Below are 27575 nucleotides of genomic sequence, written 5' to 3'. Positions count from 1 at the left end.
TGGTTGTGGCTATTAATCACAGTGAATTAAGCAGATAGGCACCCCACTTAAGTAATTTTTGACTTATCCAATTGGAAAAACTCTAGCTCTGGTAAGCAGAGACCTGACTTGAGTCGTCACAGTGAAGAGCCATGGCCTTTCATCCAGTGTATGGATATATGCCATTTCATAGGTCCCTAATAAAGAGGAGGCTGGGTCTTCTTGAGAAAGCCTGGTGACACAGCCAGAAATGTATCCTACAACTCTTCCTCCTTTTTTTCTCCCCCAAAGAAACCAGCCTCCGTTTTGCAGAGTGGATTGGCACTAGGGAAAGAGCAATTTCTCTTTTAGGAATTCCTATATACTGGCTATGAATATGCCAAGCCTTGTGCGCACCCAGGAAGCCGCTGGCATCCACTGATCAGAGTAGTAGCTTATGGAGGTCACATGGTTAATCCAGTTTTGGCTCTAGTACATTGTACAATGATTTCAGGGAACTAACTGCGGTTAGTTCCCTAGTTCCTGAATGCGTAGTAGGACTGGATATACTTGGCAACTGGAAGAATATGCATATTGGCTCCCTGATCTTTGGCGTGAAACATACTAGTAAGAAAGTCCACACGAAGTCCTGTAACTGCCCTTTCTTATGAAAACAATAAACTAAAAGCATATCACATCCCTGGGGGAACTGCAGAGATTAGTGCCACCATCAAAGATTTGAAAAATAGAGAGATAAATCAGGGTTTTCAGTCCCTCTATACATGCATCAAACCAGCTCTCACGTTCGTAGGGAGGTGGGTCTCACACCCTTCTCCCTGGGAGTATGGCCAATGATGGGGTGAGGTCTGGTAAGAAAGGATCTGGGGCTCCAATTCACACCACAGCCTGCCCTCAGCCCTGCACAGAAGTCAGGGGTGTCATGGGGGAAGAGGGGCTTACCCAGTGAGGCTTTCCTCTGGCCACTGCTACACCCTGGAAGGCTATAGGGCCTCAGGCCTAGGCAGGTGGTAGCACTGTCTCAGGGGCGAGAGTCTGGGTGCTCCCATCTTGGCTCCTGTGTTTGGCATGGGTAGTGAGGAGAGCTGTGGCCACCGGTTCCTCTGCGGGGCCCTGTCTGCTGGACAGGCAGGAGGCTCATAGTTATTGCCTTGTCTCTAAGATGTAGCCCCCATGAAAAGCACCCCAACTTAACTGGACCTACTAGGGTAGGGGTAGAAATGGCTCTTGCTCTGCAAGAATTTCAATTACGGCCAAACACGCCTGTTTCCAAATGAGAATAACTACCAGGTTGGATTGGGTTCCACAAGCTTTGAGTGGAAAAAGCCTTCTTAAAGGGTTGCAGATTAAATCTTAAAACAAAACAAACAAACAAACAAAAAAAGGTAAAGACAGTGATTCCTATCATCTTCTTGTTTATTTAGCATTTAAAAAAATTTGTTTATGAGCTCACTTCCCATTTAACTTGCTCTTTAGTCTGCAAAGGAAGATAGGTCTTGTGTATTACTGTAAATTTTATCAATTACAGCTACTGTTTTAGATGTGGTCTCTCTAAACAGAGCCTATCAATATGTAGCTCCAGCTATTGTTGATCTGGAAAGTGCTTATTTTCTGCCTCAGTACCATTTGACAAGTTATCAAGTATCATCATAAACATACTGCTTTCACCTAGCAGGAACAGCAGCATACCTTCAATGTTCAATGTCAACTGTTCTGTCATAATGTAGTTTAGAGAGAACTTGATTGTCTTACATCCTGCAGAACATCATGCTGGTCCATTACAGTGATGGCATTGTATTGATCTGACTTGGGCCAGGAGTGCCAGGTACCCTAGATGTCTTAGTAAGACACATGCATACCAGGGGATGGTAGATAATGTCTAGGAAAATTTAGATCTTAACACTTTGGTAAAGTGTCCAGGAGTCTAGTGGTCTGGGACATACCAGAATACCCTCTCTAAAATAAAAGGCAAATTGTACCTTTAGTTGTGAAGAAAGAGGTAAAAACACGTGGGCCTTTTTGTATTTTAGGGATACGATGTATCACATTTATACTGCTCTCAATAAACCAGTTTTGAGTAGTTCCCAAAGTAAGAGGAAACGGCAGCAGGCCCAGGATGCAGGGCAAGCTTCTCTGTCAGGGAGACCATATGACCCAGCAGAGCCCATGTTGTCACATATCTGTGACAGACTGTCTTACAATACAGATCCTCTGTCAATGTTGATAGTAGAATCCCAGTGCAAAACTCTAGGGTTTAGCTCAAAATTTTGCCCTCTTCTGCCAGTAAGTATTTTCTCTTTGAGAAGTAGCTCCTGTTTTCTTCCTTTCTTTATGGCTGAATAATATACCCTTGTGTGTATCACATTTTATCTCCGCCTCCATCAATAGACCCTAGTATTTTTTATAAGGAGTATTGGTGGATGTTTGAGTCTTCTTTTTTCTTGTCCAGCCTAGCAAAATGTCAATTTTGTTGGTGGTTGTTAACTTTATAATTTAGGTTACAGTATACCTAGGAGGAAATGTGGTGACCTATAAGTGGAATTACTGTCTCCCAGATATAGATATGGTAATGGATGGGACTTTATGCCTTCTCCTTCTGGGGAGAGAGAGAGTGAAGATATCTTCATTGTAAGTGAAATAGTTGGATCCTGTTAGGCAGATGCATGATGTTACTTCTTTGTTATGTGGAAGTTTAAGTACCATAGAATGGTAAGAATGATGCTGAGTACCCCAAAGGGAGAAGTACTCCTGCTATTTGTGGGAGACTAAGGGGAGACCAACTGGTAAGAGGAGAAGCCATTTTTTGCTTCCTGCCTCTGATGCAGCTTCTGGGTTCCTCCTCAGGCAGGCCAGTTTCTGGGCCTGCAGCAGCAGGGTGTGCCCTGCACTCATGGAGTGCTGACTTTGGCAGTGGCAGTGACAATGGCAGACAACTTTGGGCTCCTGGTCTCCTGCAGCTTCAGTGTGAGCATGGACTCCTGGCTTACTGCAAATACCAGCAGTTCCAACATCAGCAGCGTCAACGGCACAGGAATCCTGGGTCCCAGGTAACATTATTTTCTCTTTCACTCTTCTAGTCCGGAAGGATACTGTTTTCCAGCACTTACTAATTTCTTTTTGCTTCTACTGCCCTTCTAACACGTTTGCAAACACTTGGCTCTATTAAATTCCTTCCATTTGAATATTTAGAGTGGTCTGTTTTCCTGAGTGGACACTAGTTGATACACTTTTTTTCTTGGGCACCCAGCTATAAGCTACATTTTCCCTCCCTTACAGTTAGATGTGGCTGAATTCTAGACGATGGCATGTGACTGAGTGATACATGCTATTCAGGGCCAAGACTTTTTTTTTTTTAATTTGTCGGGCCAAGACTTTTGAGAAGTGAGTACGCACCCCTCTACATTTTCCCCCACTTTCTTAAGCTAGATATAGATAACTTTAGGGAATGGTGGAACAATAGCATAAGTCTCTGAATCACCATGTTGAGGGAAGCATTAGGCTCTTACATGAATGGGAAACAAAAAATTGTATCTGAGCCTTTATATGTTTTGGGGTCTGTTATAGCAGACAGTGTTACTGTAAATAAAATTACTCTCCAAATATTATATATTTTTGCAGACTGTAAAGCAGCCACAAATTCATTCATAGTAGTAGAACAGTAGGTGAATGGCAAAATTCAAAAAAACTTACTGGTTTTAAATGACCCTAAATGTTTTTGAACAAATGGGCAGATAAGCATACATATATGCAAAATGACTGGGTTCTAAACATGACAGATACATGTATGGCACAATGTTCTCCAAACTGTGGTGTGTCTCCTTTGGAGAATACCAATTTAAACATCTAGGGATTCAGAAGATGATCTATTGTAGTAAAGGGAGAAATTACAAAATTTTTTTTTTATATTTGGTATCTTATCCTCATGTAATTTCTACTTTTGGGTATGTTATATAACATGTAACATGGTAATACATATTTAATTTATACATTAATAAGCATATATATTGGAAGTATATGTTCAAAAACTTTGTATTGAAAGGATGTATGCTCAAAAACATTTAGAGACCATTGGGAAACTGTTAATTTAAGGGTCTTGAAGTAGCCTTAGCAACATGAGACTTATAAACTCACGATGTCTTTAATAAGGGGATGGATAGATAAGAGTGTTTAACATACAGAAATTCATCCAGTGTTAGATGGATTTAGTTTTAGCTTATTTCTTAACTTCTTCTGTAATCCTAGACAAGTTACTTAATCAGTGCTGGCCTCATTTTCTCCTTATCAAATATGGAGATTAGGCTAATTTGATGCACTGTGCTCAGTGGTACTCCAGAGGTTTTGATGAGCTTCTGTAGAACCCTTGCAAAGGTAGGAGGAAGAGAAGACAACAGGCAGGTTCCAGCCTTGCTCTATTACTTCATCTAGAGTACCTAGCCTCTGTTATACGTCATATATACAGGGGAAGAACAGGATTTGTCAAGATGGGGGGGCTGGGGTGGGAGGAAGGGTGGGGAAAGAAAAGAAAACAAAACCCCTGGGCTAGATCACTTCTTAAGATCCTTTTCCATTTTAAGGGCAAATAAAATTCGAAGTTATTATAACTAATCTCTGGTATTGAGAATAAAAGCCTATCTAAATATTAGATGATGTCTTAGTAAGTATAAACCTCCTAGTGAGGTAAACACAATCAAACATATGGAAAACCATTATCAATACACTGAACTTGACGTAAAATGCAAGGTTGCACTATTAAGAGTCTTCACTTCTCAGTTGGCCTTTACTTGAGTTAGCTTACTTTACAAAGTCAACCACAGTAGAACTTGTGCAGTGGCCATATTTTTTTCTAAAATATTTTTATCAACTTATTAATTCATGTGATCAATTTAACTGGTTAACAAGAAAAGAAGGAAATCAGAAAAGATTCCAGAGAGAGAAGAAAGAGTTGGCAGAGCAGGACTAGCACACTGAACACTTCCAGGATGGAAATGCTTTGAAAAAGACATTTGACTGGCCTATTTTGAACAAATATTTTAACTGTTTAGTTTTTGAAATAAGCTCTATCAGGCCTTTGGGGTTCCATACTGGTATTTTCCTGTTTTATTGACATGAGAAATTAAGGACATAATTTATTTCACTACATAATAATTCATTGGTTATATTTGACACCCCCTTTCTTTCCACTTGATTATTCACTTCTGCTACAGTATTCCTTGCTCCCTAGACTCTCAGAAAAAGCAACATAATGCTAATAAAGCATCTGTGCTCGGCTGTGAACCAATGGTTTTAAATCCTATACACCATAATGTCACCAACCGGAAACCACACTTACAGTCCTCTTATTTTCCTTTCGAGGTTGTATTTTGCAGTTGGGGACCGCATTATGCAATGAATGGGGGTTGTTACAATGGGCAAGGCGCTTGTGAACTCTTTCCCAGGAGCTTGTGCTGTTTGGAGTCTACTAACCACCCTGACTCTGCATGAAGGTAAGACACACATCATTCAGTACCATTCTGCTCAGTTTAAAAACACAACACTAATTACCCACTGTGATCTGAAACGCTTTCAAATTACATTTACAAAAATACAGGTTGCCCTTAATCTATGTTATAATGTGTTCTACTTCCCACCCGTTAAAAAGAAGACCAAAACGGCATGTAATCCCAGATTCACACTAAGCACAACCAGGTGCACTAGAACTTTATGAATAAAGACTGACCTCACCAGAGGTACCTGGTTTCAGCTGCGCGGGTAGCACAGGGATCCTCACTTCCTCCAGTCCCACCTCCAAGCCGGCGCGACGGCGTTCCTTGCCCGCCCCTTCCCTCACAGCCAACGGGGCGCGCCGCACCATAGGCCGCAACAACTCGGGGAAGCCGCCCCTTCGTCGCCTCAGGCGGGGCTGGGCGTCTGCCCCCGCTTTTCCCGGCTGCACGCATGCGCACTCTCCGAGGGCCCGGGCGAGACGCTTAGGGATCGGTTTTCATCTCCTTTCTTTCCCTACTCGTGCGCCTCTCCAAAGCCCTTCCACCCCACTGTTGCTGAGGACACCCTACTAATCCCTCAGAAAAGGTGCCGCTCCGGCCTTGGGTGCGCCAGTACCCGGATGTGGAGCCGCTCTCGCCCGGCGGGGACTCTGTGGCGGGGCGGAGCGCGGCGGCGTGCGCGGGGCCAGAGAGAAGGGGGCCCTTGGGCCCGGGCGCTCGCCGGACGCCGGGAGGTACCATCGCTGCCAACGGGGGAGGAGGCGGCGCCGGTAGTCGGGCGTCCACCCCGGAGCGAGGGCCCCAGGGAGGAAAAAGGCCGGCAGTTAAGCTTGCTCCCCGCCGCCAGCGCCGTCTCCCCCGGGCTAGCCTCCCCCGGCCCCCTGCGCTCCCCGCGCTCCCGGCCGGGGGAGAGCGTGGTTTCCTGGCGGCCGTCGCTGTAGCCCGGCCGGGGAGCCCGGAGGAAGCGGGGGAGTCCCCGCCCACGGCCCCCTCCCCTCTGCCCACCCTCCGCCGCCGCCGCCGCCGCCGCCGCTTCTGCCTCTGAGCCGCTGCAGTCCGGCCTCCAGTCCGAGAGGGGGGCGCGGCGGCGGCGGCGACGGCTGGGGAGCGGCTGTGGGCTCGGCGGGGACCGCGTCGCCGCCCCCGTGAGTTATTCCCAGGTCCCCCGGGGCTCGCTGCCGCCCCCGCCGGCGCCGAGAGTCCGGCCCGGGCCCAACTCCCTCACGGGCCCCCCGGCGGCGGCGGCGGCGGCGGCGGCAGCGGCGGAGCCCACCGCTCGGGCCCCGATGAGTAACTCGAGGAATAACCGGGTGATGGTGGAAGGGGTCGGGGCCCGAGTAGTGCGCGGCCCGGACTGGAAGTGGGGGAAGCAGGACGGCGGCGAGGGCCATGTGGGCACCGTCCGGAGCTTCGAGAGCCCTGAGGAGGTGGTGGTAGTCTGGGACAACGGCACCGCCGCCAACTACCGCTGCTCCGGGGCCTACGACCTGCGCATCCTGGACAGCGCGCCCACTGGTAAGCGGGGGCCACCTGGCCAGAGGGGCCTGCGCGCTTGGGGTAAAGGGCCAGGCCAGGTGTGGGGGCGTCGGGCCGCCTGGGAGAAGCCTGCGGTAGAACGCCTCGCCCGCAGCTCCTGGCTGGAGGGAGAGGAAAGGGAAAGAGCCAAAGGGAATTTTAGGTTCAATACCGGGTAAACAAAAACTTGCGGAGAAGACCTCCCCTTCCCTCTGCCCAATCCCTAAGGGAAATGATGGCAGCAGCATCACCAGAATGCTTTCAAGCCTGGAAGGCACAAAGCCCCGAGAAGACGCCAGACGCTTCCCCTCCTCTTTCTCCTCTAGGGAAGGGGTCTGGAGAGGCCTGTCTAATAAGCCATTGAAATTAATCAGCCACCGAGTGATAACTGTCTGAAGGGAGGCTTGCCTTGCCATATGGTGTTTAGTTGACCGGTTACAATTGCCGAGGGGCCCTTGGTACCCTAGATTTGTTGAGGTACCCTTCCCCCTCCTCTAACATGTTCAGTAGCTGAATGCTTCTTGGTACCCTGTGGTTTTTCATCTTAGTTGTTTCATTGTATATCTATATACCAGTAGAGAGAAAAATAGCCCACGATGTTGAACCATTTCTTTGTGTTAAATACTCTTTTCAAGTTGGAGTAGATATAGGGGACACCTGGTATATATATATTTTTAACATCTCGGTTCATATGTAAGGTTATGTCAGAGACTTACCCATTAACAGCAGTGAGTCAGTGTCCTTGATTCACCAAATTTCAGGGCATTGTTAATGATTCTAGAATTTTTATATAATTTGATAAATTGAAGGCTTGCTCTTATGAAATAAGTATAATTTATCGTAATAGAATTCATTTTCATGTAGATTTATCCTTGGTGCTCTGTTCAGTAGGAAACAGTTCAAATTTAAAATATGATAGTTTTCAGAATGCTTTAATTTGTTACTTGTAAGGCTTTTAAGATTGAGTTTGGCAAAACCTAGCAAATCCCAAAGTGAGTACATAGTTATTGTTAGCAGCAGTAAAAAGGAAATGAATACAAGGCAACTCAGCTTTTAAATAGATAATTCATGAATTTGTGTTTCTTAGCTGGCTTTTTAAACATTGAAAAGGATGTATGTGCAGCAGCAAAAGAAAAGATTCAACAGTGCAAAAGGGGGTCACCACTGTTACCAGTTTCTTGTGTGTTCTTACAGAATACTCATTGAAAGCATGTGTATTAATCTATTATAAATCTGCAAACCTTTTAAAGCATGATTGGTAAGAAACTGCTATATTCTCTTCTGCGCTTTGCTGCTTAACTTAATAGGACACGTTGATGATTGTTCCATGTTAGGACATGTAGGTCCACCTTATTCTTTCTTAGTTGTGTAATAGTCCAGTGATTGGATACAGCAATGTATTTAACCAGTGTTTTCTTGATGGGCATTTATATTGTTTCAGGTCTTCTGTTTCTAATGATGCAGTGAATAAATCCTTGTCCATATAGCCTTGTGTATGTGTACTGTACTTCTGAAGTGGAACTGCTGCATCAAAGGATACACATATTTAACTTTTTGATTGATGTTGACTAAATGCCCTCAAGACATTTTACAGTTTACCCTCCTAGCAACACTGTATGGGGCATAGGCCTACTTCTGCACACTCTGAAAATTCTATCATGTTAGCTCAAGCCAAGGTTTGACCACAACTCAATCATTTGGAGGCATCTTGGGATCAAGTAATTGCAGGTTTATGAGGAATTTTAAATATCTTACCAGGGTGAAGGTAGAGTATAATAAATCCTGTACTACAGCAATTCTTAAAGGAATATTAATGTTGTCTGCGTGTTTTATAGAATGGAATATATCTGTTATATAAATAGTATTATCTTTTTAAAAACATATTTTTCAGCAGCTTTAAAATCATAGTTTAATTTACAAGGTAATTTTACATATTATTGTGTGTAGCAATTCATCTTGTTCATCTGATTCAGTTAGCAGACATTTTAAAAGCACTTTGGAGAAAATTAATGTTAAGCAAATAGAGCAAGAAAATAAAGTTTCTTCAAAAAGAAAACCTGTGGTATGTTGAAGTGTAGAACTGTACTGTTTAGTGTTTAGGATTTCTCAGTTTTGGCACTATTGCTATTTTGGATTGATGACTTATTAGATGATTCTTTGTTGGAGGGGGCTGTCCTGTGCAGTGGGGCCAGCATCCTTGGCCTCTGCTCACTGGCTGCAGTCATGATAACCCAGAATATTTTCAGACATCGCCAGGTCTCCCCTGAGGGGCAAAATTGCCCCCTGATTGATACTCATTGGTTTAGGGATATGTACACGTGTAGTAAAGGTACACCAAGAAAGTAATAATAAATGCCACAATTGAGGGAGTGAGTATCTCTATGTGGAAGGAAGTGGAGTGTAGTAGACGGAAGTACCCCAGGGGCTGTAACAATTTTGTTAAGTTTTATGTCTTAAACTGGGTGGTGGGTGCATAGGTGTTTGTTGTATTTTTATGCTTTTTGTGTTCTTAAATTTCATAGTTAATTTTAAAAAGTCTTATAATATTTACCGGGACAACTGCAATTCTCTTTGATTATTCATTCTTTGTTCCTTACATATACCCACATTTTATGAACAGGTAATTTATTGCAGTCTGTTTGGGAATTAAGGAATGGGTAACCTTTAAAATAAAATTCTGTGAAACGTCTCTGAGAGTTAAGGATTTTGGAGTGGTTCAGTCATTTTGAATCTTTTTGATACTACTTTACTGTCAGTTGGAGATTTTGTCCGAGGGTTGTACGTGGAGTCTGTAATATTTTGGCACATAAGCTTTATTTTTTCTTTCAGGTGACACATAAGTTTGCCTTTATGGTCTAGGATAGTCAGGCCTTGAGAAGAGGAGCATTGGGTATATATTTGAACGATACAACTTGTATCCAGATATATTTGGTTAATTTGTAATGACCAAGAAGATTGTGGAAATACATATGTTATTGTTGAATTAGTTTGGGGTTAATTTTGTGAAGTCTGTAATCAAGTAGGCATAGTTGACCTTTTACCATTTAGGTACTGATTTACAGGATTTGGAGAGAAAGGTGTTTTTACTTAATACTTGTTTTTTGGTCACTCTGGTACAGTGTTGTATTGTTACCAGAGAAAGAGTGGAGAAAATGAATTTGAGTTTCCTGTTAAGGTTCTTTTTACCCTCTTGGGTATGGATAACAAAAGTTAGGAGCAGGGGTGAGGGTCAGTGGTAGAGTGCCTGCTTAGCATGCATGAGGTCCTGGGTTCAATCCCCAGTACCTCCATTTAAAAAAAAAACAACAACAAACTTAAATAAGTTAGGAGTATAGATGGTTAGGTTTATTCACAACTAGCTTCTAGTAGTGTTGGTCCATACTGTTTAGGGGACAGTTCTTTGTCTTTTTCTTCCATCACTAGCAAAGAGTGCTTCTTAGGTCACATGTGGGCCAACTCCTTAGATATTAGTATTCAATTGAAGGTCTAGAAATGCTCACCCTGGATAAAAAATGAAATAGATTTATAATCCTCAGCTTTTCCTTTCTGAGGCCCCCTATTTCTCTTCTGATCTGTTTCCAAAAGTATAGGAGAAAAGAGTATTATCAAGGGACAGAGCCTTAGAGGGGGAAAAAAAAAAACAGGACTTGTGGAAACAATGTTTGGGGAATAGGATGCCAGACCTGGAAAGGAGATATTGTGAGATGTTTCTTACTAGTGGCATCTATTTCCTATAGATCCTATGTATTTTAAAGACTTAACGTAGAATGTCTTCCTTTTTATCTTCATCTGCTGAAACAATATTTTAAATGATGACAGTCCATCTAGTTTTAATACTGCCTGTAGATTGCAGCTTGAGACTGAGGACCTCAAGAAATCAACTTGAAGATCTCAAGAAATAGTTACCCTTTTTATCAGTACTTCTCAAACAGGCACAGATTACCTGGGAACCTTTAAAAATGCAAATTCTAGTTCAGTAGGTATGGGATTCAGCAAGAGTAGTTCTAAAAGCTCCCAGGTGATGCAGATGATGCTGGCTTATGGACACACTTTGAATTGCAGGATGCTAAGTGATTGCTTGTCTGTTGAGATGTCCAGGCTCTCTGTTGTCTTCTTTTCCCCTCAGCTGATTCACAAGGCTTCATTGTTTGTCAGTAATATATGTCTTCAGTTTTAGAGATGGACGTTACTGGGTGGAGAGAAGGGGGAGAAATAAAGGAACATGAAACAGCTTTCTAATATATGTATTTGTTTACAAATGCAATGATGTCTTACTATATATTCTGGTTCTAAACTTTACTGCTTTATCCCTTTGGTTAGATTAGATACTTCTTTTTGGATGTGTTTCCGGGTAGCCACCCACCAGGGTCTCTCCTCAACCTTTAATTGCTAGGCAGTGTGAGCGCAGTGCACTCTGTGCTTCTGCCTCCTGCCACAGGCATGCTGTGTGTAATTGTCTTTTGCATGAGATTATTAGTCTGATGGGAAGGAATGTGGGTGTGTTTTCCTTGTATCTCCATTTTCTAGCAAAACTATGGCTCTAGATGAATATTTTCTGAATAAAATGCTCTTTTCAAAGAGGTTTGGGTTCATTTGATCTGTGGTTAGATAGATATTATCCTGAAACATGTAAAAGGAAACAGGCTTGGAGAGCTGAAGAGACTGGTCCAGTCACGAAGCTGGTGAATGGCAGATGTAGGGATGAAGAGTCAGGTCATTGCTTTTCCCCTTCATTCTCTCCTCTACTCATAGTGTAGTAGTTCAGAAATGATCACCATTTGTACTAATACTCCTGAGGAAAAATTGACTAGGAAATTAAAATAACTTACTCTGCTCCGTGGTATGGTTATTTGAGTAACTTAACACTGTTGTTGGACTTTAATGGTTTTTCTGTGTGTGTATCCTACTAGTATGTAACAAGTAGTTTGTTATATCTAATTATATTTAGCTTCCTTTAGGAGAACATATAGGTCCTGTGAAAGAGTTTTTGCTGTCAAAGCAAGTAATTGAGTTGCACATGAGGACCTCCATGTGTCAGATTCTCCAGCTCCAGCTCGTCAGCCTTTACTGTCATGGTATTTTTTTTTTTACTTTATTGGGGTTCTTAATCTTTTATATTTTCTTTGTTCCAAACAGTGGCTCAAGATGCCAGTCATCCTGTACTCCTGAGGCCAAGCTCTGCCCTTGGCAAAAGATATGACTTGGTCATATCTACTCAACTATCAGATCTTCCCCAACATTCAAATTACTGAAATCTCACTTTGTTTATAAAGCTTCTTTTGTTTTATGAGAAAAATTGGCCTATTAATATTTATGTTTTTATGTTTGTGGTCAGGGGAACATAATTACATTGCCTGGTGTGGGAGAAAATTTTCGATTAGAAGCTAGAAGCCAGCTAGCTAGCTTTCTGTTTTACCTATGAAGTTAATGAATTAGATCAATTTAAATATAAATTTTCCTCTAGCTTTGAAAATTTAATTTGACATTAATAGTAAAGAGTTAATAACTAATCATATAGCTAACTCAAGCTCACTTGGGAAATACAAATTACAAAAAAAATTTCACCTCATTCAAATTGATAAATATTAAAAGTCTAAAAAGAGTATGTACTGATAAAGAATATGGGGAAATCAGAGCTCTCAAGTTATTGGTGGAATTGTAAATTGGTACAGCCAGTTTGAGAAGCAGTTTGGCAACATCTTGTAAACTTCAAAAATGTATGTATCCTGCAATTGAGAAAATTTACTTCTAAGTGTTAGATCTGTGAGATTCTCAAGCACACAACCGTAAGGCGATATGTATAAAGAAATTCATTGTATTTATAAAAGCAATAATTTGAAAACTACTGAAAATTTACATGTAAAGTTATGAGTATATTATGTTGCGAGAGTCCCATACAATAAAATGTTAGCAGTTATAATGAAAGATTAGCCTATATTTATCAAGTATATGGTGAGTGAAAAAGTAGATTTCAAAGAGATACTGTAGATGAGTTTATGCTTTTTGTGTAAGTTTGAAAGAAGACTAAAATTTTTTTTTTGTGGAAAAATATATGTCAAAAAAGGATAAGCAGACTGAAAGGATCTAACCTCAGGGTGGCCAGAACTTTTTTTTTTTTTACTGGGCTTTTTATTCATTGTTTTTGAAAACCTTGATTTAGTATGTTAGTAAATTGAGTGTGATTCTAAATTCATTTTGTTTCCATTCTTGATTTTGCTGGATGCTATAGCTTTCAGGAGATCTCATAAAAATAGTAGATCCAAAGAGAAGTGCATTCTGATGTGTGTATGCTGGTTATTAAGCTGTTGTCTCTTGGCTTCATCTTCACCTCTGTACTCCTCCCCCTCAGGCTGGGCTGGGACTCTGCACATGGTTTTTCCTTTGCCAGCTGGATCCCTGTTGGCTCTACCAATAAGGGGCGCTGGATAGAGACTGGAAGGCTTTGGGAGTGGGGAGGGATTTGCTCTTCCTGTAGGTATCATCTCACTGAGCAGAATTTCAGTACTAGTATTTAATTATTGCTTATTTCCAACACCATCAGAAGTAGCTTGATGTGCGGGGTTCCTCCCTCTGTCCTCCAAATGACACTAGCACCTGCCAGTCACAAGCCCTTTCTAAAGGTCTGGATTCCAGCCCTATGGGACCCTTCCTGTAAGCCTCTTACATTTTAATAATCCTATTTCACTGTTTCGCCATTTTTAGAAGTGGTAGATTGGTGTGGTTTCTGTTTCCTGACTGGACCCTGATGAATATAGTGTGTTTCCTAAATCTCAATCTTATTTTTCTGTCCCATTTACCAGTTAGGTAAAGCTTTTTATTGAAATTTAGCTGGTAATTTTCTATCCTTTCTGATGCTAATAATTTCTTACAAATTAATGGAAGGTGTTTCACTTTTATATTTTGAATAAGTGAATTCAAAATCCACCGAGTTTAAAATGAAATAAAATAACTTTCTTTTATAGATGCAGATATTACAGTTTATTGTGATACACATCATTTCAGCATTAAAGACCATATAATGGTAGAAGTATCTCCAGATGTCAATTTTCACATTGCTAACCCCAGTTTCTTTTGGACAGCATTTATTTTCTTACTTGTTGTCAGACATTACCATTACCTGTAAGGGGTAGATTAAATGAGTATAATTTAAAAAATATGTCCTTTAGGGAGCATAACTTTTCATTCCAGAAAAGGTGTGCAATTTGGAAACATTTATTTTATAAAAAAAATACACAACTCATTCTTAATTTTGACTCTTAAGTGCTCCAGATAATCAGCCACATGTTGTTTTGTATCATTAGGACACACTCCACAAGTCTGCTTAACTGGGCACAAAAAAGGTGCAGCATGTCTTAATGTGACACAAGTGAGCAGCAATGTTGGGCCCTCAAGCTCTCAAACTCACACAGCCTTAGTACACCTTGTACTTCATGTGTGATGTGTCATTTTTTTGTAGGGACCCGCTGAGGGTGCTACTATCAGCTGACTAATGTACAATTCGTAACCTAATTTCATTCTTAGATTTTTAGGGGAAAAAAAATAAATATAAGTTTTAATGGAAGTCCACAACCCTTCATTCAGAGTGTTTGGGGCTGTTTATAAACTTTTGAATTTTGGAGCTCTGATGTGCTGTGTTTGCCACATAGTACACAACACCTACGTGCAGGTCCACAGCAGCACCCTGCCATCAGGTACAGCAATACTTCTGTGGAGGCATATGAATGATTATACTGAGGGGCTAGATACAGACTTCATACTGTACGTAGCCTCTTGTTCAGGTGAGTTTGCTGCAGATTAATAGAAAACTTGATTTTCAGGATTTTGGAACTATAAGTAAGAGATTGTGAGCTTATCTCTCGCATTTCAAAGATCGTCTTCTGTGTTTCCTGGGTCACGTACCTCTCTTTGGAAACCATTGCACTAACTCATCAAGCAGGAGCTTATTCATTTTGAATATGTATAGGAAGTGGCTTTTTTAGAACGTTCCTCCTCATCTCCTAAGCCCATTTCTTCACTCATATACTTTCATGTGTCCCTGTACCAGTTGAGCTTGCCTTTTTTTTTTTTTTTACCATCATCTTTGCATTACAACAGTTAAACTTTCTCTTCAGACGGCACTAGGAACATAGCAACAATTTTTATCTTTGCTCCTAGGTTAGCTCTGTAAGTAGGTTCTTGTGAAATAGTCTGGTACCTGAGTTATCTTTAAAACTTTATTTAGAGACGGGGGAATGGTTCTGAATTCTGAAAAACTGGCTTATAAATGAACTTGTAGAACACAGCTAGGATAAGGTGGGGTTCAGATTCATGGAGGAGATAATGGAACACAGGAGGTAGTCCATACACTCATTTTTGGCTGTGGAGTACTTTTTAAAGCACATTTACTTTTGTAGATGCTTCCTTTGGTTGAGTTTTCTCCTGGGGTGGATTTATCCTCCTAATGATAAATTTGTTTCTAAAGAAAGCAAGAAATGGGTGGAAACTTTTTGATATTTAAAAAAAAATCATTATTTGAATTCTGGGAGTTTTGCAGGCCTAGTGATAATAAACCATAAAAGCTTGAGATTGTAATATTTTACGTTCTAATGCCTTGCTCACACCTCTCTCCCGATCTCTTTTCATGGAATAATGGAAAAGTGGAGTAGTACTAAGTTTCCCTTAGTAGGGAAATCAGAGTATTTGTTCATTTTAGATTTTCTCACATGAGCTTGTTAACTAGCAGAATTGGACTAACATTTACTGACTTCCTGTTAGGCATCAAGAACTATGCTAAATCTTCTACATACTTTATCTTACTTAATCTAATTAGGTAGCTTTACTGATGAGAAAACAGACTATGAGAAATGAGCTAATTAGCCTAAGATTTTAGAAGTATTTGATGGTGGAGATTCAAATCCAGTTTTGTCAGTCCCCCCAACTTATAACATTAGTCTTAAAAAGCCTTAATTCTTCATGTGTAAAATGAAGTTGGAGTAGGTCAAGGTATGCAGATAGATGTTTTGCTTCTAAAATGAAATAATGAATTTTTATCTGCTAGCAGGAAAAAAAAATTAAGTGGATAAAATTCACATTTTTGTTTGACCACATTATTATTTTTTTGGTATAGCAGAATTTATCTCACTGTTCTTTTGCATGATTTTATTAAGAATGAGATCGATAATTTATCATATTTTTAAAAGTGAATTGTATCTATGACTGTTTCATTATGTTCTTTTTTTTTTTTTAGAATTCACATATATGTGAAATCATACAGCATTTGTCTTTGTCTGATTTATTTCGTTTAGCATAATTCCCTCTAGGTCCATGCACATTGCAATGGCAAGATTTCATTACTTTTTATGGACAAGTAATCCATTGTGTGAATCTACTATATCTTCTTGAACCATTCATCTATTCATGGACACATAGGATGCTTCCATATCTTGGATAATTTGAATAATGCTGAAATGATAACTAGGGTGCATATATCTTTTTTAATTAATGTTTTTGTTTTCTTTGGAAAAATACCTAGGAGTGAAATTGCTATATCATATCGTAGTTCTATTTTTAATTTTTTGAGGGGCCTCCATACTGATTTCTATAGTCGCTTCACCAGTTTACTATTTCTCTTTCTGATACTTTAGTGTTAGTGTATAGAAATGTAACAGATTTCTGTATATCATGACCTCATTAATTTTCTACCTTTGTGTAACAAGGTCTAAAAATAACAAATATATTACTAAAATTGCCAGTTCTATGCCTAATTTGACACCTTGTTTCTTTTGTTTGAACTATATGAGACATGATTGTAATTTTATTATGCAAGCTTATAATAAAGTAGCAGAGGCTGCAAAAATAGATGAGAGAATTACTTCTAACAATAAAGATACGAAAAGGGAGTTTTAGAATATGGGTGAACAACATTGTAAAATTATTATAAGTCAATAAAAAATGTTAAAAAAAAAAAGAATTTGGGTGAGACACTTTCAAAGACATTTCCTTAACTCTTGGAAGTAGATGGTGTGTCATTCTACTACATTATTGAAATTAACTAAGAAGTAGATAATCTTTTCACTTTTTAAAATAGATCTCTTTGAGATTGATTTGAATATTAGAATAGGATTTAATAAAGGATATTTTGAATCCAGTAGTTTGAATGGGGAACATGATGCCCTAGATGTGTAATTATTCTTCAAATAATATCAAAGCTAAGTAGGGAAAAAACCCTGGTTGGAGTGGAGAATGTCAGAGGCCAAGCTTTGTTATGAGACTCACATGGGTTTGACCTTACTAATGTGTGACTTCATAGGCTCAGTTTCTTTGTCTATAAGTGAGGAGAATAATGTCGACCTTTTAGTATTGTTGAGAAGGTTAAATAAAATGTATGTGAAGTGCCTGGCTTGATACTGATTTAAATAGTGACTAGTATTATTAATAATAACAGTCCAATTTTCATTAACTTACTGTTTCTCAAGAGTAAGGGATGTGGCACATACCAGTCAGCTGACAGGTCACAAAGGCCTCACCCTCGTGAGGAATTTTTTTTTTTTTTTCTCTCGTGAGGAATTTTAATTAACACTTCAGCCAGTTTCTAAACCAGTAAGTACTTTGATGGTTCAGGGAGAATAAGTCGCATACTCTACTTGCTTAACCCTCTTTAATCTCTGTAAACTTTTGTCACATTGATTTGGTGTTAAAGTTCAATGGATCCATAAATCAGAAATAGGAATTCTTGGTTGGTTTAATGACATCAGCAAACAGTTATGCCACAATAAGTAATTGCATTTAGACATTGGTTAATGACTTGCAAATTATTGAAATGTTAGGTGAAATCTTTTAATTAGGGGAAAAATTAGAGGATTAACTAGATGCTATACTGGTCTACTACAAATGTTAATTTTTTATTTTAAAAAAGTTTAAAAATTTATTGTATAGTATTTAAGATATCTAAGTAGGTAAGTGGTTAATAAATACATGTGAACCTATCTAGAAACAAAGCGTTGTATGTTTCAAACATTCTGTGTACCTCTTCCCAATTTCATTCCCTTCCTCTCCTAAGGTAACTGTTATATAGAAATTAGTAATTCCCATGTGTTTCTTTACATTTGTGCTATGTTGTATATATTTGCAAATAATATATAGTACTTTATTTGCAACATTTTAAATTCTTATATAATTTTAACATTCAGCATTATGGTTGAAGGATTCATCCATGTTGAATTATGTGGCTCTTGAACATTCATTTTAGGAATCCATTGTATACCTAATGATGTCTTCACCCCTTTGTTAATGAACATTTATATTGTTTAGTTTTTCTTTTGCTGTTGTAATTTAAATATTCTTATTCTATGCAGAAGTGCTTCATATAATGAACTGCTTGTAGTGAGAACCGTCTCTCAGTCATCTTTTCTCTCTAAAAATTTAACATTTTACTTAAATTAATCAGTGCTTTGTGAATTTGAGCTGTTTTCCTTGGCTCCCTTAAACACTTGTGGTTATTGATCTCAACTAACATGTTTTACTGTTCACATAAAATTTCCCAACAAAAAGACTTAAGCTATGTAAATTCTCTAAGTTATTGAATTTAGGCGAGATGGCATGAAAACGTAGAGCAGATGGTCATTTGAGTATTCGAATGAGTCAAAAGCTATCATCAGTTGGTTCATTTAACGGTGGCAGATGTCTTCATAAAGCTTAGCAGAGGGAAAGAGCATTAACTCTCTAGGGTAATATGGTGTTCTATAGGAAGGGGAAAAAGCATTAATGGGTTTAGTTAGGGAATTAAGTTTTATGAAATAAAAATTTTAAGGAATAGCTCTTGCCAAGGCTTAAGGAGGTTTAGACTCCTGGTGGGGAATGGTTTTAGATGAGAATGAATTGGGTTGCTGTGGTCAGGGGAAACGAAAAGCTACCAAAGTGAGAGATCAATAAAATGTTGGCCATGTTCATTTAATGCTCTTTCTCCTGTTATGTGTTTTCTTTAAATAGCAACTTTTGTTTTAAAGTCAATTAATTGCATTCTTATTAAAAATTCTGTACTGCTCGATTTGGTAGTGGACAAGGTTGCTTTGTGTACTTTTTCCAGTTCTCAGCATTAGTCTCTTTCACAGCTGTTCAGTAACTTTATTGGCATTTGAACTGTGGGAACCAAGAAAGGATTTGGATATGCTTTGTGTGCATTAATGGTTTTCCTGAAGTATTCTTTAAAACCATGAATTGTAGAAGTTTTTTTTAAAACCAGTTATTGTGTGTTTAAATTGTTCCTTATAAAGAAAGCTTGTACTCAGATTATGAGTTCATGAATATTGTTATCGTTGTACTTTGTGGAAAGTGAACTTAGAGATGAAAAAGATATAACTAGAGGAGTAGCCGAAAAGTGGACTTTTCTTTTTCTGGTCTGGTGGGGAGGTTGGGATACATTTTCCGTATGCCTTTCATCAATCAACACTCATTTGAAGAGCTGCCCAGATAGTTTAGGATATACCTCTTAGTGTGTAGTGGATACTGATTTGTTTGGTGCATTTGACTTTTTGTGATGACATAGGAGACTTATTTTAGACCTTGTTCAGAAACTTAACCACCATGTGGACATTTACTGTTACTGCTGTTTGATATTATGATGTTTTTGGCCATGGTGCTTTCCTGTGGTAAGACAAATTAGACTGTAACTTCAGGCACGTGGCAATGACGAGTATACTTAGAGCAGGTATATATATATTTTTTTTTTCTTTTTCATAAGCATGAAATAGCTCAGTTAGGGTAAGGGTTAAAGGAAATAAAAATTTCTGAGTAGCAGTTACCCACGTTTAAAGTAACTTTGAAAGTTGGTTTCTGTAAATGCTTGCTTTGAGTTCCTCATGGTTTTATTTATTTTTAGCTTTTATTTTAACTATAAGTGACATATACCAGCATTTCTGATGCTTATACTACATATTAAATACCCCTACTCACCCAGCTGCTTCCTAGAATTAATACACACTCAATGTAGAAAACTTGGAAAACCACAAAGGGCAATCTCATCAGCACATTTCGGGGCTTATATTTCTGTCTTTTTGTGCACATGTATTATATGTAAAATGTAATTTAGTTACTTTTTTCTAGAGTTTATTACTTCTTGTTCCTCAAGGAGGGAAATAAAACCACAACAAACCCAATTGTAGTATATTATTTCCCATTAAACTGGGAAATTTGCTTGCCTATCGTTGGCTGAAGTTTATTGTTGATGGGGAAAAAGTTGTCACTGTCTATACTGATGAAAAAAGAAGGGGTAGAAAATGTTTAGTCTGTAATTTGTACTGATTAAAGTATTTGCAATCTGTTATCTTGAAACTGTATAGGTACATTTGAAATGTTATTTCCTGCTTTATTGAAATACTTTTAACATGTGTTCTTGTTTTTTCCCTTAGGGAATAGTATTCAAATAAGCATGTATCCTTGTTTTAATAGGCATCAAGCATGATGGAACCATGTGTGATACCTGCCGCCAACAGCCCATCATTGGCATTCGATGGAAATGTGCGGAGTGTACAAATTATGATTTGTGCACAGTTTGTTATCATGGAGATAAACATCATTTAAGGCATCGCTTTTATAGAATTACTACACCGGGAAGTGAGCGGTATGAGAATCAGTTTTTCCTTTCCTTATAATTCCATGTTTCTATTAAATTTTTTTATACTATTCAGCCTTAAAAATAGGATTAGGAAATAGCTTCTGACAGCTGATTTAGTCAAGAAGTAGCAGATTGCAGGCTGGATGGGGACCAAGCCTAACATACAGTGAGAAAAGAGCTCTATGAAGGTGGAGCTACATGTATTTTTCCAAGATAGTCTGAGCTATTCTTTCTTTAGTATGGAGACTTGGCACTACTGGGAAATGCAAGGCAGCCCAAGAGAGGCTGATTGTTTTCTTCTCACTATGCATTCTATCCTTTTAATTGCTATCTGATAAACACTAGAGCCCATTTATTGAATCAAGACATATTTATTAAGACTATGGAGCATTTAGGCTATACTTGTGTGAATCTGGAGATAAATTAAAGTGGTATTTGGTGTAAGCGAGGAGTATATGGTGTAAACAAGAAGTTTACAAGTTAAGGGATTATTTGATCAACAGTGATTATCATGTGATGTTTCAGACTGTATAGAGGTATTAAGTGTCTTAAGAGCAAAGAGAGAGAAGTGGTAATTGCAGATGTGTGCAGAGTTTCGGGTGACTGAGTATTCTCATGTAGATACGAATAATGCATTGGGGCGAGTCAAGTCAGTGATAGAGAGACAACAGGAATAATAGAAAAAAAGATTTTGGTGTCAGACTGTCCTAGTTCAAATCCTGGTCCTGCCACTTATTAAGTAAACAATTTTCAACAAATTATTTTTGTCTTTTTTAAAATTTATTTTTTTATTGACATATAGTCAGTTTACAATTTCTGGTGTATTTTTGTATTTTGCTTACATTTTTTAAAGTTAGGGTATAGTAAAGACATTCTGAAAATAAATAGAATAATGAGATTAAAGTAGAACAAAGGGAAGAAAACCCCCAGATCTTACTGGGTTTTAGAAATGAGGATATGGAAGAATAAGGGACAGAAGGCCTTGGAGAACCATGCTGGTCTAGATAGTTGGGTATAGAATCTTTTTCAAGGTCCATAGTCTTTTGTAGGTATGTACTACTTTGGAGACACTGTAGTGCCAAATCCAGGCCTCAGATTTATTTTACTTGACATACACAGGGCTGGAAATTTTCAAAGAATTGCTAACCTTTTAAAACCAGGTAATTTCACAGGAAAATCAAGTTTATGAATTCTTAGCAACCCCCACCCCCCACCAAGGGCCTGCTTTTGTTCCTGGCAACAGTGGGCTGAAGCACAGGGCACCTGCACCCTTTAGACAAACCATACTCTTGAGTTGAGCAAAGTCCCTGCCACTCCCGGTTGTCTTTCTCAGCCTCAGGTCAACTGCCCTTTGCCGTTTGTCTTTGTTGTGGTGCTTTCTCAGACCCCAGTTTATAGTACTTGCCTGACAGTTGTAGGGGTTTGAGTTTGCCATCCCTGAAGTGGTGAAGAGTATAGTGATACCCTGAAGTGGGGAGACTGGGTTCATATGTTGATTACTTTTCAATGTAACTTTTGTGACCTTGGACAAATTACTTACCTCTTTGGGACTCAGTTTCCTCATTTGTAAAGTAAATAGTATAACAATACCTTCATCTTAAGGAATATAACAGACTTTGTACCTCTGTAAGTGCTTTTATGTATAGGAAAAGCTGAGTAGATATTAGCTGTTATTATTCTAGTTACTACTGTCTTCATCATCGTAACTTATGGAATGTGGAAGATAATTCCTGTAACATGCTCTTATGGTGTTAACCAGAACAAAGAAGAATCTTTTATATTTTCAAAATAATCTTTTTCTCTAATCTTGTTTTAAATAATAATTTTTTGTTACCTATTTTTATATAAATTTAAAAATAAATAATTTTATTTTTAGGGTTCTGTTAGAGTCTCGTAGAAAATCTAAGAAGATTACAGCCAGAGGGATCTTTGCAGGTGCCAGAGTGGTGCGAGGAGTGGACTGGCAGTGGGAAGATCAGGACGGAGGGAATGGACGGAGGGGAAAGGTAAACGTTTGTTTTTAATTCATCATGTTATTCTAGAATATTGTATGTTCAGTAGGTTTTTATGACTACTAAAACTGAATTTCCTGGCCCATTTTTTTTTTTATGCCAACAACAGTTTTTAAGTTTTCATTTTCTTTTCCTGGGGGAAAAAAGATTATTCCTGCTCTGTTGTAAATATTGGCATTCAGTGAGAAGATTGTTCGGTAGATGCTTCCTTTCCACCTTTTTTTGTATCGCCATTTTGTTGTCCAGAATGCCTTTCTGAACACCCTGTTCAGGCCAACTCTCCCTAAGCAGTAGCTTATGCTCTTGACTTTCTTGTTATTAAAATTTCATTTGAATTTACTTGTTTTATATTCCCTTCCCTCAAAGGCCCATTTCTTAGGGGTAATAGGCAGCTACTTTGTTATCCAGTCCAACTAACTCTTTACCCTCCTCAGGTAACATGTAGAGATGTCTGGAGGTCAGTTATTCTGAGGGGAATTTTGCGGAGCTTCTTTAACAGGGTGGGATAGCCAGAGGTAGTAGGGTAAGTGGGTTGTTTTATTTATTTTGGATTTCATGTTACCTTTACTGATTATACATTCATTGATTCAGTCAATCAGCCAGTGTTGAATGTATATTCTCTGTGTTATGCTAGATGCACTGAAATGAATAATATTTCACATTTGAGACTTAGTTATCAATCACTATCAGTTCCACTGTTACCTGCTTTAAAAAATTGTTTCTAGCATTAAGGAATGATAATTTTAAAGTCTGTGTCATTTGAGGAACTCTTCCTAGGAACTCAGAAGCCTCTTATACAACTTGGAACTATATAGATTCTCTTGAATTTAAGATTTTTAAATGTTTTGTTAAATAGATGTATTGTTATATTGATTTCACTTTAAGTAATAAGGTCTAATTTTAATGTTTGGAAATCAAACATTTTAGCCTTTATATTTTAAGTACTTTGATTTTTACTAAGGAAGCAAGGCTTTTTTTTTTTAATTTAGTAAATATTTATTTCACTATGTGCAGGACTCTATTCCAAGCATGAGCGTTATAGGAATAAACAAAAGAGGCAAAGTTCCTTCTCTCCTGAAATCTATATTCTAATTAGGGGAGATAGACAACCAAAAATATAAATCTAAATTCTGTAACTATAATGTGGCCTCTGGACCAGAGTATTGGTGCACCTGATAGCTTGTTAGCAGTTTAATAGGTACTAGGTTCCCTTCCACCTAGACTTTGTAAATTAGGATCTTCATTTTAACAAGATCCCTAAATTATTTAGGTGCACGTTAAAGTTTGAGAAGCACATTTTTAAAAAGAAAAAAATAGTGTGAATTTGGGAAAGGCTCCACCCCTAGATGAGTAGGGTGTTACGGGGACATGCGGAGAAGAGGTGCCCCTTTGTGGGTGGGAACAGCCTTGCCCCACTGCCTAAGGTCTTGGTAAGCCAAGCTCAGGCTGGAGTCAGCCTCTACTCTCCTCCTTGGCAAGGCCCTTTGTGCAGTGAACAACTTCCATAACCATTTAGAGCAACCCTGTGTCACGACAGGATATATAAAAAGTATGTTAAAGTTTAAAAAAATAGTAGTAAAATTTTACAAAGTAAGCTTTTTTTCCCAACATACAGATTAAAAAATAGAATGTTATGAGTGTCCTTAAAAGCCTTCTGTTTATCCTTTCCCAGTTCCTAGCCCTGCAAGGTAACTGATCCCTGCTGTCATTATTCCATTACTTTTCTTTATTCTTGTGTGACTTAGTGCTGTGTCCTGTAACATGTAGGATTTAATTTTTGAGAATGCAGGTGCCAGGCACAAATCTAGCTATTGTATGGACAAAGCAGAATTCCCTCTTTCAGATGAAATACAAATACAGGAGAATACAAACTGAATTGAGTCTCTGAATAACCTGTCTCACTTCTCTGGGAATTTTTAAGAGTCTTCTCGGGTAGTCAGTAGGCAAAGTTATTGGTGAGTCCTTGGAAACACAGGGCTCAACACAGTCAGGACATCAGGGCAGGGCAGCAGTGCTGGGCACTGGACAGGAATATGGTCAGAGGGCTTGAGTTACTATGCACTTTTTGCTTCTAAACTTGCCTTAATCCATCTCAAAGTTTTAGGAGTAGGTAATAGAATATTCTGTGGGGTGAGATGAGAGACCTCAGCTGATTTAGGTGGCAGGAAATTGGGGGTGGAGGGGAGAGTGGGAACCTCATCATTACATAGTCCAGCAAGCCACATATACTTGAGAATTTGGGTCAGGCTCACTCAGGCAGTGTGTCCTCAGGTCAATAAAATGGTGCAATAGTGGTAGGGGTCTTGGTGGTAAGAGCCTTCAGGATGTCTGGACTGTGAATCACCTGGCTGCAGTTTAGACACATTGCTTGCCCTTGATGCCTGGTACCCATCAGTCATCCTGGAAGCTCCCTTTGCTGGATGCCTTTGCCTCTTTCCTGGCTGGATCTCATGTTTTCTGTATCCCATTATATCATCGTACTTAGCTTACTCATTGCTTTGGTAGAGTACACATATTCCAGTAACGTCTTTTGAAAGAGTGCATGAGAAGTAAATTTTTAATACTTTCATTCTAAAAATTTTTTTAACTTTATATTTTTCATCACACTTAATTATATAGTCAGAAGGCTGGAAAAAATTATATCAGCTTTTGAAAGCAGTTGCTGCTGAAGTCTGAAGCCTCCTAAATGGAACTTTCTAGGTTTTTTATTATATTGGCACTTTTTAGGGGGATGAAGAATGGCATTCTTGAAGCTTTGAGTCATCAGTATTACATCTTTGGCTTGTTACAGTTTAATATTTGTTCCATTTTAAGAACAAAATGAGGCAAAATAAATGAAACCATCTAGCACATATGACTGAGTGAAGGAACTAAGTATAATAGGTAGTCTTCAGGGTAACATCGTTTAAGCACATGTTTGAAATGTAATTTTTATTGTCTAATTCTTTTCGACTGTATGTGTGAATGAAGACAGTTTTAAAGTCCTCCTTTTCCCTTTAATGCTGGCTGCTCTGTTCCAATCCCCTTGTGTAACCCATGTGAACAGTGTGTAGTGTATTCTTTTCTTACCTTTTTTTCCCATTGAGGTTCAAGATTCCCAGCCCACTGTCATTACTATACGTACCCAACTATATAGCTGGTATGAACTATATTAAGGGGTGTATACCAGCCCAGGCTGATGTTGCAGTACTGACTCAGCCTGTGGCACACCACTTGCCAGCGTATACACGATTTTTGCATAGTGACAACAGTGTTAACACAAAAATGATCATGTCAAGTGCAGGCTTTGGCAGACATGATGTAAGGACACTGTGGAAGTGTGTAGTGGATTCTTAAAGGGTTTCTTAACTACCTGCATTAGTATTTCAAGACTGTTTTCATTTTACAAATGCTTTTGAATATGTGTTAATTGTTTCATATAGGTACACTAGACACATTTTCTTCTTTTTAAAAAACTTTTTATTATGGAGAATTTCAAACATACACCAGAATAGAAAGAATAGTATAACAAATTCCCACGCATCTAACACCCAACTTCAAAAATTATTGACATTAAAAAAATGCCACTTATTTGTTAAGGAAAGCAGGTTCTTTGGATTTGGCTGATTGATTCTTTATGGTATTCTTTGTTGTTCCTCTAACTATTGTATTTCTTATAAACTAGTTGTTAGACATAGAGATGTGATAGATTCAGGTTCAAATTTATTTTGGCAAGAGTACCCCATCAGGGGTGTGTATTTTCATTGCATTGCATCTGGAGGCACATTAAGTCTGATTAGTCTGCTATTAGTGGTGTTAACATTGATCAGTGGATGCAGGTATTGTCAGTTTGATCCTTTACAGAGTTTCTTAGCAACCATTTACCTAATAGTTTTAGCAGCCAGCCATTCCACATATATTTCTTAATCAGAATTGGAAGTGTGAAATTAATGTAGTTATTTTCTTATGCCTTCCACTTTATTTCCTCCTCAGTAAACCAGATCATATTAACAACTGAAGGACTTTCATTTAGTCATTCAGAACTTGAGTAATGAACTTGCTTATATCCTAAGAAATATGAATTTAGGATGAATTTGATTTAATTAAAATTCATAATCTTTGTTTTTCAGTTGATCAGATGCTTTTTTGTCCCCCTCATAAAATCACAGACTTAATTTAATCTAGCATTGCATTTTTAAAAATAAATGAAATAGAATCTGACTATATTAGAATCAGAAGATATTTTTTGCTAAAAATTGCACGTTTCACTTTAGAGTGTTAGAAACTCTTGCTTTGTAAGGTAATACCGTGATTAGTTGTGAAGATCGTGAAGCAAAGCCTGGCAGTGACTCTATGTTTAGGGATAGTAGTTACCTCTGCTGGGAGGCAGAAAGGTGGGATTGATGAGAAACACACAGGGGACTTGAAAAGTACTGGCAATATTGTTTTTCTTAATCTGGTATTCATTTCATTTTTAAAATTATTTTTTAAAGTTTACATACATTTTTATAGTGTATAATTTATTTTAAAATTAAAAAGAATAAATGGTCTCACTTGCTAACAATTTGAAATATCTTTCAAATGTTTAGTTAAATCTTTTGCATGTGTGCAACTTCCCATTCTGAACTGTAGACTGGTTCACTTGAGAATACCCAGGTTTAGTGCTCATTGTGTGTCATTTTTGTGTAGTTGATTCTTGGCCCTTAAGCAATAGCAACCCCACTATTACTATTTTTTTAATGTCAAATGTGCTAACGAATCAGTCTGATGGTATGTGGGATCTAGAGATTGTGTCTAGGTTTCCATTGTAGGCACAGTAGATGGCTTGCTTTTGGGGGCAGCTGAGGGGTACTGCTGGAGGAGCCAAGTCCCTCAAGTCTTCTTTAAACATGGCCATGCTTATCAGCTTTCAGCTGCCGGGAGAGCTGGCCTTTTTTGAATTATTCAGGGTATTTAGTCAAAGATTTTAAATTTTATATCAAGTCATAGGTTTAAAAGAATACACTGTTGTTAGAAGGG

General features: G+C 38.6%; 1 protein-coding gene across 1 annotated transcript in view; it reads left to right on the top strand.

The window, feature by feature from the left end:
• The first annotated feature begins 6738 nt into the window (after positions 1-6738).
• Positions 6739-27575, top strand: part of MIB1 (MIB E3 ubiquitin protein ligase 1) — a 93905-nt gene continuing 73068 nt past the window's right edge. The window contains exons 1-3 of the mRNA XM_006205113.4: positions 6739-6974; positions 20400-20571; positions 22442-22571. Of these exons, the coding sequence (XP_006205175.2) occupies positions 6746-6974; positions 20400-20571; positions 22442-22571 (531 nt within the window). The 5' untranslated portion in view covers positions 6739-6745. The remainder of the gene's footprint in view (positions 6975-20399; positions 20572-22441; positions 22572-27575) is intronic.

This window comes from Vicugna pacos, chromosome 24 (genome assembly GCF_048564905.1).
Source record: "Vicugna pacos chromosome 24, VicPac4, whole genome shotgun sequence".
NCBI classification, from domain to species: domain Eukaryota; kingdom Metazoa; phylum Chordata; class Mammalia; order Artiodactyla; family Camelidae; genus Vicugna; species Vicugna pacos.
Note: the sequence above shows the minus strand (reverse complement) of the source record. Positions and strands in the feature narration are given on the sequence as shown.